This window comes from Mycetomoellerius zeteki, unplaced genomic scaffold, assembly GCF_001594055.1.
Source record: "Mycetomoellerius zeteki isolate Tzet28-1 unplaced genomic scaffold, Tzet1.0 scaffold2, whole genome shotgun sequence".
In the NCBI taxonomy this organism is placed as follows: domain Eukaryota; kingdom Metazoa; phylum Arthropoda; class Insecta; order Hymenoptera; family Formicidae; genus Mycetomoellerius; species Mycetomoellerius zeteki.
This window is the reverse complement of record NW_017256956.1, coordinates 122,407-136,616: the sequence shown is the minus strand read 5'-3', so window position 1 is coordinate 136,616 and position 14,210 is coordinate 122,407. Positions and strand designations below refer to the sequence as shown.

Genomic DNA, 14,210 nt, shown 5'->3' with positions numbered 1-14,210 from the left:
GCGGCCGAATCGTTTCGGAAAGAAAACAATGCTCTGCGTTTGGTGGGACCAGAAAGGAGTGGTTTACTATGAGCTGTTGAAACTAGGCGAAACTGTCAACGGAGAACGCTACCGACAACAACTAATCAATTTAAGCCATGCATTGCTCGAGAAACGGCCAGAATGGGACACAAGACATGAGCGAGTGATTTTGCAGCAGGACAATGCACCGTGCCATCGCACTTCCATCGTCAAGGACACCATCAAAACGCTGAAATGGGATCTGTTACCACACCCGCCGTATTCACCAGATCTGGCTCCTTCTGATTATCACTTGTTCCGGTCGATGGCGCATGACTTGGCTGGACTACACTTAGCCAGTTTCGAAGAAGTACGAAATTGGATAGATGAATGGTTTCGGACCAAAAACGAGTCGTTCTATCGTCGCGGTATTCATGCATTGCAAGAGAGATGGCGAAAATGTATAGCTAGCGAGGGATGATACTTTGATAAGTATTGACTAAACCGCTTTTTGTTTTTTCTTGAAATTTTGCATTTTTCATTGATCAAAAAAACCCGGAAACTTATTTGTACACCAGTATAGTCATTTTAGGTTGCCAATTATATACATTTGTTGCTGGAACTGTATATATAGTTACTGTTATTATTATTATAGCAGTAATAATCATAATTATAGTAATATATAATTATAGTTACAAATACCAAACATTTTTCTCTCTGTGTACTATGTCAGTTTTGGAGCCCATTTTGTCAGACGCTCATTTTTGCATTGTGGCGATAACTTTAAAATTTAGTTAGGCCGGAAAAATGTATGACGGATCGTGATCGATTCGAAGTATAATCGACCGCGGGGTTTCGTCCTGGTCCCCACTACTGGACTCATCAGTAAGGCAATGTAGTGGGACCTGCCTTAGACGCCCGAGAAAGTATTAGATCGGGATTTTATTTAAATGGAATTCGTGTAACTGGGGTGCTTACGAGAATCCGCGCGAGATCCGTGAGACCTCTGGGGGCGAGCCGTCACAGCATAACTACGAAAAACTTAATTATTGCAAACAGTATTATAAAAACTGCTTATACTATCTGATAGAAGACACTTTTTATAGTTTGTATTTATGTTTTTGAAGTTGTATTTTTACCTTTTGTTTAAGAAATATTGTCTAAAAACAAAGTGGTATATCGGTATCGGTGACCTTCCCCTACGTGTCTGTGAGATGGACTTTATGTTGCAGAAAAATTGCACAACCAAAAATTTCGAAATTGATATCTTTACCATTTCTTAGTCCAATGGCGCTTCAGCCCCTATAATTTGTAACTTGTTATGCATATGAATTCATAGCGACAATCGCGCAGCTTTTTTTACTATATAAAATATTTGCGCAACTGTCGTTATGAGCACATAACGATTGCATAACGAGTTACAGAATACAAAGGCTGAACTGTTACGTCGTGATAACATTTGCTTCATATAAAAGCTGTGCAACTGTTTGTATTTACGAAATAGTAGTCCACAGATTAGTACGTGGAGTTCTTAAAATTGGACTTGGACGTCTAATTAAAACGTTATTATTATACGAAAATTTATGTGTATGTATGCGTGAGACATTGAGTGCATTCAGTACTACAACCAATCAGATGCAAGAGCTCACTGAGCGCTCACTGAGTAAAAAAGGGATTAATCTATGATCCCCTTAAGGGCCGTCTACAATGAGCAGTAGCAGTAGTAGTAAAGTAATGGCCCGTCTACAATACACGTAGTAAGCTTGGTTTAAGAAGTAAGAGTAAGAAATTGACCAATCACAGTCGAATGTGAGAAGAATAATCGACTGTAATTGATGTCCTATTATTCCGGAAAATCAGCTTACTCCCAATGTGTTTTACAGCCTTACTACTATTGCTATTGCTTATTGTAGACGGTCCTTTAAAGGTAGATTCTTGAAATTATTTTGTAACGAAAATCCCATGTCTTCATTGGACACCCTGTATATTAAAGAAAAAGAATTATCAATACATATAGCTCAAATTATTCGCTGTGTACTATATATATATCTCTCTTGGAAAATTGAACGAGAGAATAAAACTATATATTTCTATTAAACCGATAAGATATTTCTAATAACAATATTAATAATTTAACATTTTTTTTTATTAATGGTACTAAATCAAATTAATATTCAAATTAAGCAACCATTTTTCGTGTAAACTCATCTTTGACATTTCTTCCAATATAACGCAATTTAGCTCCCACCATTTTCCAAGTTATTTAATCCAACTTAATTAACATGTATATGTCTCAATCAAAATTACGTTATCTTATCGAGTATTACTAGTTGAATGTTATCTGGATATACGTTAATTAAATTTAAAAAAAATCGCTGAAGGCAAAATATTCTTCCCTCGTCACAGTGATAGATTTCTGAGAGAGAGAGAGAGAGAGAGAGAGAGAGAGAGAGAGAGAGAGAGAGAAGGAGAGACAGCTAACAATTATTTTACAATTTATTTGCACATTTTTAGCCTAATTGATTTTATACAGTTCGTCTATAATTTACGACTCTTTCGACTATTCTCAACTATTAAAAAACTCAACTATTAAAAAGAGAGAAGTATTTATAAAGTGAACTCTAAAAATCCAAATAGCACAACTGATTCATTTTTTAACTTGAAAAGTACTCACCTTCTTAAGTTCTTTATGAATTAGCGTAAATCTGTTCGAAATGAACTCGATCAAGAAGTATTCACAAATATATGTATACAAATATATTTACTTGTATATCCCTATAAGTGCATAATATTATTTAATATAAAATAATATTTTAGGCATATTCTTAGAATATTAAATGTAACATTTTAATAATATTTTATTAAAATTATATAATATTACATATTCTCGAAATATTAAGGGGATCCTAAAGCCGTCTGTATTATCGACTAAATCGTAATTTTTGTATAACAAATACTTTTTTTCTCTTTCACAGATTCGAAAATCCTTTTCCAGGATTAAAGTATACACATTAATACGTGTTTGTGAGGTGGAGTTTATCCCGAGAAAGAGACAAAAAATTTCGAAATTGAAAAATCTTAAGAAAAATTTTTTATCGTTCTCGGCATAAACTCCACCTCACAAACACGTATTAATGTGTATACTTTAATCCTGGAAAAGGATTTTCGAACCTGTGAAAGAGAAAAAAGTGTTTGTTATACAAAAATTATGATTTAATCGGTAATACGGCTTTAGGATCCCTTTAATGGAAGGTTATATGTCCACTCATAATATTATATGATTGCTAAAAGTAATATTTATTTAATGTTACTTTATATCATATAAACATTAAAAAGTATTATAACAGCATTTACTTTAATTTGTAAAATTTTTACATCTGTTCAGTATAAATATACGTTTAAAAACTGAAAATGATTTTGGCGCGTAAATGTAGAAACAGAAGTGTTTTTTTAGCACAAGATGCAGCATAGACTGATAAGAACTTTTCGTTATTGGATTGTGAATTCAAATTGCATAAAATTAAAAATAATTAATATTTATAAGTTTTAATAATATTTCATGAATATTAAGATATAATACCTAGGGTATTATATAAGTGGACATATAACCTCTATAGAATACTACCGTGATATTAAAAAAATATTTATGGTATTCTCGAAATATTATAATAACATTTTAATTTTTTAATAATATCCATATAACATTCTAGGAACATTTTGCGCTTATAGAGATGTTACTCTTAATAAAAGTAATATTTAATTTGCATAATTATCAAAATATGATTTATTCTTATACGAAATCAAGAAATAGAAAAAGACTAGAAAAAGAATGTAAGTACTTTTTGAATCTGAAAAAAAGAGTTCACAATTGGTGACATAAAAGTGAAATCTTTTAGAACTCTTAGAAATACTGTAGAATAGAAATGAAACGAAAAACAGGAATTCGTTTCGTAAATCGGGAATAAAAAGAATTCTTTCCGGACTTTCTGTGCTATCTGAAGAACTTCTTCACGATGCCTCGTACAAGTTTTTTTTTTCAAATTGATAAAGCAGTCTGTTTTCGATGTATTCTTCTGAGAATTGCTATACTTTGTATACATATAGAATATCGATCGTATTACACTAATAATTAATGAGACGTATTTCAATCAGGGTTGGGTGAGTTAACTTTTTTTTAAACTAAGTTAAAATTAACAGCCCTGAAAATTTATCTTAATTAAAATACAAATTAAAATATACAAGTTTATCCATAATGAAATTAATTGAATTAAATGTTAATAAAAAAAGTAATTGAAAAGGTAAAAGTTAAATATGATCCGAACAACCAAAAAAAAAGAAAGAAAATTTGACTATTATACATAATTTTTCGTATTTTTTCTTTCTCACAGCATATTCATTAAAGAATCTGGTTATTTTTGTTCATTATATTTTTGTTCACAAGTAACATTATACAATATAAAATTACTAAATTATATACTCATTATCCTTTCGCATTGTGTCTGAGGATTAACTTAAAAAAAATTAAATTAAAAGTTAATAGTTACTGATAAAATGTAACTAAATTAAGTTAAAAAGTTAAGAGTCTAAAATTTAACTAAGTTAAGTTAAAATTAATTAACTTTTTAGCTTTTTAACTTAACTTTTATTTTTTTAATTTAGCACTACCCAATCCTGATTTCAACAATCTCCGTAATAAATTAAATACTTCTCTGATATAACGGTCAGATACAGGATTCTGCAGTTTGATTTATTATACTACAGAGAATAATCATAATAAAACTTGACGTCTTCTCATTTTTTACACACAGATAAGTAATATATTCTGATAAGTCTCCTACTCTCGGTCAACAAATATTTAAACGAGAGAATCAGCTGATTAAAAAGGCAGTATTTTATTTTAAATAGCATCGTACGTTTCGCAAAATCTCTTTTAAATCCTCGACGGCGATCTCCTCGCGATCTTCGATCCGCACCACATTTCTACGTTTCCGGGAATCTAGATTTGATCCATAATTTGTGTGTGCATGTCCGTTTCACCCAATGTAGAGCAACTTTAATCTCTCTTTATTATACTCTTCATCTTTTTCTTAGAACCGAAATGAATTAGTTATCTATACATTCATCGAAATGGGCATTACAGGCCTAGATTAGAGGAATTTTGCAATTTATATATTATATACTCGTACAGGGTTGGCAAGTAACGCGTTATTTGTAACATCGTTACCGTTACAAGTTACTTTTTTCGGTAACGAATGGGTATAGAAAATAAAACGTAAAGCGAGTGTCAATAAAGCGTTATATTTGAGTGTAAAAGAAATGGGGGGAGTAACGGAAACGTAAACAAAACTTGTAAGAAGCGAAAATTGGAACATGGAACGTAAAGGAAGTGTCAACTAAACGTTAAAAAAGCTTATATTACAGAGTGTCCGTTGATTGTAAACGGAGCGTCATTAGGCTGAATAGAGAACGTAAACGGAGCATCGTCGAGTTCTTAGATGAACGTGAATAAAATTTGATCAAGGTGAGCAAATGATAATATTTAAAAATATATTTCATCTATTCGGTAAACATCTAAAAAAAAAACTATTATGCTTTATCTTGGAGCCTTTAGGGTTCCCTAAGGGCTCATTTCAAAAAAATTATTTCATTAGAACACAATTGAAAAATCTTTCAATATATCTTTTATCCCAGTCTGTGCGGTTTTTTAAATTCAAGAAAAAAAAAAATTAGTTCTCGCTGGTGGCGGTGCCGCGTACCACTCAATGACGCTTCGTTTACATTCGTTGTACAACTCAATGATGCTCCGTTTTAAAATAAATTTTTTTATTTCTATATCCTAGAAGTGTACACGAAGCGTATTTGAATGCTCCATATATACTCTTTGTGGAACGTTTAGAAAGTGTAAACGAAGTACCAATGAATGAAGTGTTTAGGAAGTGTATCGATAAGCTTCATGCACTCTTTGCGGAGTGTTGTGGAGTGTTTGGGAAACATTAATGAAAAAAAAAATTTTTTTAATGTGTAGGAAATGAGACAAATGTATTCCGGGCACACTTTACGGAGCGTTTGGGAAGAGTTCGGGGAGCGTGCATGAATATTCAAAACCATTAAGAGTCAATGGAAAGTCGATGAAGTGTTTAAAAAGCGTTAAAATTCTTTGTTCACACTTCTTTGACGCTTCGACAAGCTTTACATTTTCATCAGGGTAACGACATTACATTTTCTTCTGAGTAACGTTCATTGTAACGCAGTTACATTTTTGGGGTAATGGTAACGATTTCACTAGTTACTTTTATCGTTACTTTATTTCTAGCCATTGCCACAAAATTTTAATCGTAACTAAACCGTGTATATATATATTATGTATATATATATTATGTATATATATATATCAGTTTTTGAGCTTTATTCCTCTACCAAAGATAGAATTCTGACTTCTCTATTCAGAATATTTATTGCAAAAATAATATAGTAGCGTTTTTCATTGACAGAACTATAGTGCGCACTCAGTGCAATTTAAATCCGTACACAAATCGACGTAAATGTGTATGTTTAATAAAAATATAGAAACGTGATAAAAAAACCGCGAAACAAATCTTCAATACACTTTATTATGCTATTTGATAAAATAGCATAGTAAAATGTATTGAAAAATTTTAAATTAGATAAAATGCCCTTGGGACATTATATCAATTGAGATATTTCATTTTTACATTCAGATTAGAGCTAGTAGTGTACAACTTTAATGTGTACTAAATTTTGCCAATGAAAAACGCTATAATATTTTTATTAGCATCAAGCAAAAAAGTAACGAAAAAGTAACGACTCGTTACATTTTGAGTATCGGTAACGGTAACGAGTTACTTTTGCAAATCAATAACGAGTAACGATAATGAATTACTTCTGGGGAAAAAGAACGGTAACGGTAACGAGTTATTTTTATGGGGTAATGTTGCCAACCCTGATTATATATGTCAATATTGGCCATGTTCATATATTACTACCAGTACTGAAAATCTATAGTTTCCGTTACGTATACTATACTGTACTGACAACTGGCAATAATATACGAACACGGCCATTGTCAATGCAGTTTTTTTTTTTTTTTTATATATGCAGTTCCTTCTAGTTCTTTAACCACGGTGAATTTATATGCCATGACCGACAATATGCAGAAACGCAACATGGAATATTTTATCCAAGAATTTGACTTCATATTTGAGGACATATCAGGGAAATGTATGAACGTCGGCTCCAATTCCGGAGAGGTAACAAGGAACATGCTCCTACCGGCTCTTAATCAAGATGCAATGATGATAGGTAAAGAGGGAAAGGCAAGGCTGACAGAATCGTACTCTCTGAATTCTTTGGAGTAGAATCTCGCTCTTAGTGAAAATTAGAGTGAAAATTACCAGTCTTGAAAAAAGTATGATCAATTTTCGATCTTTAAGAGTGAGATTTCACTCTTCAAAGTGAGATTCACTCTAAGTTTTAAGGAGTAAGAGAGGTGACTCGGTTAATTATTATATCGACTCAATGAATTGTACACAAAGGTACAGACGCCTCCGAGAACATGGTCGAGTATGCGAATATGACGCATGGTATCGACGGTAAGCTCAGATTCGAAACATTGGACATTCAGACAAAAGATTTGCCCGAGAAATACATCGCCGAGTTCGACCACGTGTTTTCGTGTCCTACTTTGCATTTTTGCAACGACATCCGGTAAGGGACTTTTCGTCTTGTACCCAAGTAACATGCGGTTATCACGATAAGATCTAAATATTATTTTGACCACCATTTTACATAAAATCTTGATAAGAGGTATTAGGATATGGCTATATTTACACCGTGCATTTAGGCCGCGGCCTATACAATAGATGCTTTGTTTATCCTATATATTAAACAAAGACACCTATCGTATAGGTCGCGGACTAAGCGCACGGTGTAAACGTAGCCAAAGACACTTATCGATAGATCGCGGACTAAGCGCACGGTGTAAACGTAGCCAATGACTTTGACCAAACTCTGATTAACTTATATAATTGGCGGTTAACTTGATCTGAAGACAAAATCTCTAATATACAATTCGTTGTTCTTAATCTTTTTTCGAAATATTAAACATAATTCTATTAATTAATTCTAATAATTAATTTACTTTTATTTGTATTATTTAATAAAACAGTGCTGATTAAGTTAATCGTTTGGTTGAAGTCGTTCGAGTAGAGAGTCTTCTCATCAAGACGTCATATAAAGTTTTAGATGACATCTAAAATTTGATGAGTCATCATGAGTAATAAACCTTAATACCACAATCAAGTGTAATAAACCTTATACAAGATCCTTCGAAGCATTTCTCTACTTCCGTAACGCGATAAAACGCATTTCGAAAGTAAAGTTGATTCGAGTTTCACATGTTGACTTAATACCATTGCTCGAAAATATAATATAGATTGCAGATTCTAGGAAATAATCATGTTTATCTGTGCTAACAGACAGGGATTAGAAAACATTTACAATATGCTTCGACCAGGCGGGACTTTCTCGATGCTATGGGTATCTTCTCACGACATGTTTAAAATTCTTGAAATTATGGCAGAGAACAAGCGCTTTGCATCGTATTTGTACGTGAGTATCGCTGTTTAAGCTATTTTACTGCCTTATAATTTTCCCGAGTTGCTAATCGTTACGCTTTGCTTTCACGTGGGACGTGAAGAAATACATCGCGCCGTTTCCAAATACGGACAGACCTCAAACAGAGTTAAAAGAATTACTTCGAAGCATCGGATTTATAATTTGTCACTACAGTAATCGGGAGATGATAAACATAATCGAAAACAAAAAGCCGCACGATTTTTTGCGTAAGTACTTTTATGCCTGTTTTTACCAATTAATTTAATTTTAATCTTCAACTAACTTATCTTTTTTTAGTTCTCAGAATTAAAAAAAAATTAAAAGTACGTTGAATCGAGATTAAAATTAATCTATAGAAACAGGCATAAAATTTGTGTCGTTTACGACATGAATTTTTTGCCTTCATTGAAGAAAATATAAATTCACATTAATTTCATTATTCCTCTTTTCGTGATTTCAATAGCCGATATTATGTCTGCCTTTTCATTTTTGCACGAAATGCCATCTGATCGAGCGGAGAACTTTAAGATGGAGTTTATACGCGAATACTCGAAAATTACGGAAGGAAAATACATGTGTAATAGTGGTAAGCCGCTGATAGTAGACATATACAAAGTACATATAGCGTACGCACGAAAACAATAGAATAGATAATAAATCATGTATGAATAATATTGTGTAATAATTACGTATATGTATTATTTAAATTATTTGTAGAAAATTCATTATCGGTCGATTTATTATTATATATGTACCTATTAGTCAAATATTGCACATTTATAGATAAGAGATAAGAAAAAATTTGGATGCTGTTAAATTTAAAGAAATTAAATTGAGAAAATCATGCGTTTCGTAGGTTTTCCCCGTGTCTAGATCCATTCTTGGAATGCTAATGTTTCGTGAACCTTGCAGTTCACTTTATCAAGGCGAGGAGCAATACTGAGCTGTTCCTCCGGGTCGTTCCCTTTATATTACGCTGCTTGTTGGAATGGTGGGGGGAGAAGAAAATTGCGGGTGGAGGGGAAAAGAAGTCGGTCGGTCTTCAGTAACCTTGTTCTCCTCTTCCACCCACTTCTCCCCTCCACCCACAATTTTCTTTTTTCCCCCTCCCCTTCCATTCCAACAAACGGCGTAATATAAAGAGAATGGCCCGGAGGAGCAGCAGAGCAGCTCAGTATCAGGCTGCTCCTCGCCCTGACGAAGTGGACTGCAAGGTTCACGAAACGTTGGCATTCCAAGAATGGATCTGGACACGGAGAAAATCCGCGAAACGCATGATTTTCATATAGGAAGCACCCGTGGAAGCCTCAAGAATATTATATTGAGAATATTTCAAGCAGACATCAAGTCACGATAAAGTCAAAATGACATTAAAATGAATCGGAAATGATTGAAAAATGACTTTTAATGATCGTTTTGGAGTCATTTTGATATCATAATGACTTGATGTCCTGCTTGGGATCTATTTTCATTTTTCGCAATAATTCTTAACGCTATTCGTTATCTATTATAATAAAACTAAAATGAGGATGAGATGTGTGTACATATATATTATATAACTACGCTTTGAGATAATATATTTATTTCTTATTAATATGGAGTTTTCATCAACAATAACAGTGTAGCAGTAGGCGTAACAAGAGAGACGAGGTAGGTTACGAGGAACCTATCCTAATGTCGTACGCCAACAAGTCACCGCGGTTGGAAGGGATCCTCGTGGCGTCTATTCCTTCGTTCTTCGTTCATCATATTTATGTGCTACGACGCCGAGCTATCGGTCGCTAATCGGAGAGGAGCCGGACGCGTAATCCAAACCACTCCTCCGCGTGTAAAATCTTGGCACATTCATTTAATCCTCGAGTTACGTTATCGCGAAGCATGTGCAGTCTTATCGGGCATGTTTCAAGCGATTCATAACATAAACACAATATATATTCGAAGTGTCGTGTTTCAACACGAAGAATATTTCATCCCTCTTGATATTCCTATCGGTACTGGAAACTGGTATCTTCTGCTTTTCGTCGTTTTGCCATCTCTCTTTCACAAAGTTGTGTCATTAAATGCACAAAGAAAGTAGAGTGATAATAAGTATGAGTTAAGAACGACCCGGTACGACCGCTCGAGGATTAAACTATCGCTTTATGCGCATTTACGGTTCGCATTTAATAATGTGCAGCGTCGAGAAACGAGGTACACGCCACGGTAACCCATTTTTTTTTGCAGTTATACGAAACGGAAGAGCCACATACTATGTTAATCTCTTACGATTAATTATTCCGTAAATTCTAACGCGTTACATTACGTTATAGCCGATCCTTCCTTACCAAGTAACAAATCAAGACGTCGCATACTGGAAGGAAAACCTATAGCTGCAACAGCTGACGGAGATTTCTCGGTATTGTTTGTCGCGATTGTGCGTTGGCGCGTTGAGGAGCACGGAGACGATGCAATTTAATAGTATAATAATTTACTTTCATTTCAAGTAAGAAAAAGTGTTAACATGCTAACAGTTTGCCAGTTTGGCATCAACTCAGTATCTTTGTCGATATAATTTGATAATAGATTGTCAGCAGAAACCGAGCAGAATTTATTATTTCGTAAACAATACATGGCATATCCTATTTAAATGAAACGTATCATTTAAATGGAATATCGTTTAAATGGTTAAGAAAAAGCAAATTTCTACTGGCAATGCAATGTTCCATTAGCAGATTTTATTTCTGCTGACAGCCAATAAAATTTATGGTGAAAATTACTTTGTGAAATCTGTTTCTGATAAATTCAGCTATCTATGAGGACACAAAATGAAAAAAATTGCATTATTGGTATTAAAGTGATAACTGAAAATGTAATAAGCGCCGCGAAATCAATTATTCGCGAATATAGAGCGATATTCGCTTTGCAAAGATAAACACTGCGGAATAAGTACTGGACAGCAGCATGCGAGACATTTGCATATTAATTCATCACTTAGCAGGATAGGATCCGTTCGTTCGACAATATCAAATAGTGGTATTACTTGGCAGGATTCCAAAATCAACGTAACAACAGTTCAAATTATGGCAGTGCTTTGTAGAATAATCTTATTGCCCGTTAGTGAGTGAATTAATATGATGCCATTAATCAACGTGATAATGATAATGAGAGTGACTCGATCATGTGATCCGATAACTCAATCCGCCGTGAATGCGTTTCTCGAAACCTACGGACTCTCCTTTGTTCTAATTGGTGTATTCGTTTGCCCTCGTCTTTTCCGCGAGTTTTTCTTTTTTTTTTTTCTTTTGTGCTTGTCCTCTTTCGTCATCTATTACGTCGACTTACGACGATCTCACGATTTTCTTCGCATTAAGTAATACATTTCGGGCCGTACCCGTTCTCCATCGCACCGTCGCGTCGTCGAGAACACGAGATGCGCGGAGAAATGGTGGAAAGAGAAGAGCGAGTGCACTCTACGCGATCTCGGATATCGCACATTGGAAACTCATGTATCACGGAGAAAAACGCGTGGAATGTAGTATATCTTCATTTATCGTTTGTAGGCCGGCAATTCCAGATACATATATATACATTGATATATAATAAGTACAGCTATATTGCAATGAGATCAACACTTCGAAGAATACTTTTGATGGTAAACATTCAAAGAATAGTTGTAAGTTATCGAACGAGAGAGCACAGATTATTTATTTATTTAGAGTGTAATTTCGAAAACGGTGGAAAACTCCCCTTCGATCACCTTTCCCTTTTCTCTCTCTCTCTCTCTTTCTCTTTCTCTCTCTCTCTGAGAATTGTTACGCTGAGATTACATCTAGAAATTGATGATTCCAAACGCTCATCGACATTCGTCGTTATCGCGACAGAGTTGCGACCGCGCGGAATTGCATCTCAGAAGGAGGTAACGGAGACGACGATAACGACGAGATAAGTACATTTTGCTCTTATCTTTCCGTGCGTGTGATGTCTAACAGGCTCTTGTTGGCGCACAAAGACGTAGGGGGGCTCGACCTTTAATTCAGTGCAATAGTGTTCCTTCAGGGGGTATCTAATAGAAGACACGTTATGTACAAGGGACATCCTCGAGAGAGACATTAGAAGGGGATTTTTTTCCCCCAACTTATGAGAACGAAACAACGCGAAGGAAAACGAAGAGAGAAGAAGGGGGTGGAGAGAGAGCTCTACTGAACTAAATTACTGGAAGAACCCACACGTTACGAGGAGAATTACAGCTTATATAAATTAATTTTAATAAGTCTATCTTTGATTTCTTTAGGCGCGGGTGACTCTAGACTGGCCCCCTATATGTTTGTATTTTGATCACTTCCTGAATTAATTGCAGCACAGATTACGCCTATATAGTCTGCCGTGAATGGTTTACGTGAAAGGTCCGTCTTAGATGGACCCGGTTCCATCAATGTAAGATTAATTTTAATCTCGGTTTAACTTACTGTTTATCTTTTTCTAATACCCGTGTGTGTTTCTACTACACATATAATATAATTTAATTTTAATCTCTTTAACTGACTCTTTATCTTTTTCTAGTTCTAAGATGAACCGAGATTAACCCTTTGAAGCATATATTTTTCCGAAAAAAAAAAAGGGTTTTTTATCTTTGTTTATTTATAAAACTGTTACAATAAATAATAAGGACTGCTAAACTATTTTTTAATAGTCTTCTACTTCTAAGACACCAGGAAAACACAAAAAACCAGACCTAAATGCGTCAATTAGAAAATAAACGACCACAAACTGAAGAAGTTTAGGTGGTAACGTGGGTTATTACCATGCTTCAAAGGATTAAAGTTAATCTCATTAGTAGAAACGGGCATTAGAATTAAAACAAGATAATGAGTAGATTGAACCAAGATTAAAGTTAATCTTACATCGGTGGAACCGGGCTTTAGCTTCTCCTTCGGCAAATTAGCCCAGCGATATGACGGAGAAGAGTAAGTTTTTGAAGGGTCGATGAGAGAAGCGAGCGAGAGCTGAGTGATGGTGCGTTTCACGTGACAAGACACCACGTGTCTTAGTAAACGTAGGCGAGACGCAGCGTGTCGTGCATGCATGTGCGTGTGTCATCGGCGGAATCGTTTAGCGCGCTCGTAAAAACGCTTGGCGAGTTTCGCTGAGCGCAAACCTGGGTGCGGTGACCCCTTCGTAGGTGCAATCATTCAGGACACTTTCATCGATTTCGAATGCGCGGCTCCGGCGCGACGCGACGTGACGCAAAACGCATCGCGTCGCGTCGAATTGACGCACGTAGGACCGAAGGAACCACCCTCGAGATTACGACTAGCGACGACCTACTTAACGAGGACAATGACGCTCTAGCTCTACCGGAAAAGTATAGTCTGCTCCCACGGCGGCTCGTCCGCGTTCAACCGTCGGCGACCGTCGCCGCCGCGTTTCTGGGAAAATTGTCGCACGTACACTCACACACGGAGAGATCTACCCACTAAGGACTCGACGAGGAATTTAGTTTAAATTTTCTGAATACAATAGCGTTCTACCGAGGAGAACTATGAAACTAAATGTCTATATTATACTCTATCGTACAATATAATATAGTGAAATATTCG

At 35.0% G+C, this 14,210-nt stretch overlaps 1 protein-coding gene across 1 annotated transcript in view; it reads left to right on the top strand.

The window, feature by feature from the left end:
* The window catches only part of LOC108722230 (juvenile hormone acid O-methyltransferase), a 17,107-nt gene extending 7,799 nt beyond the window's left edge, over positions 1-9,308 (top strand). Inside the window, exons 2-6 of the mRNA XM_018447214.1 lie at positions 7,130-7,320; positions 7,554-7,725; positions 8,496-8,628; positions 8,717-8,861; positions 9,098-9,308. Of these exons, the coding sequence (XP_018302716.1) occupies positions 7,158-7,320; positions 7,554-7,725; positions 8,496-8,628; positions 8,717-8,861; positions 9,098-9,279 (795 nt within the window). The 5' untranslated portion in view covers positions 7,130-7,157 and the 3' untranslated portion in view covers positions 9,280-9,308. The remainder of the gene's footprint in view (positions 1-7,129; positions 7,321-7,553; positions 7,726-8,495; positions 8,629-8,716; positions 8,862-9,097) is intronic.
* Positions 9,309-14,210: the final 4,902 nt, after the last annotated feature.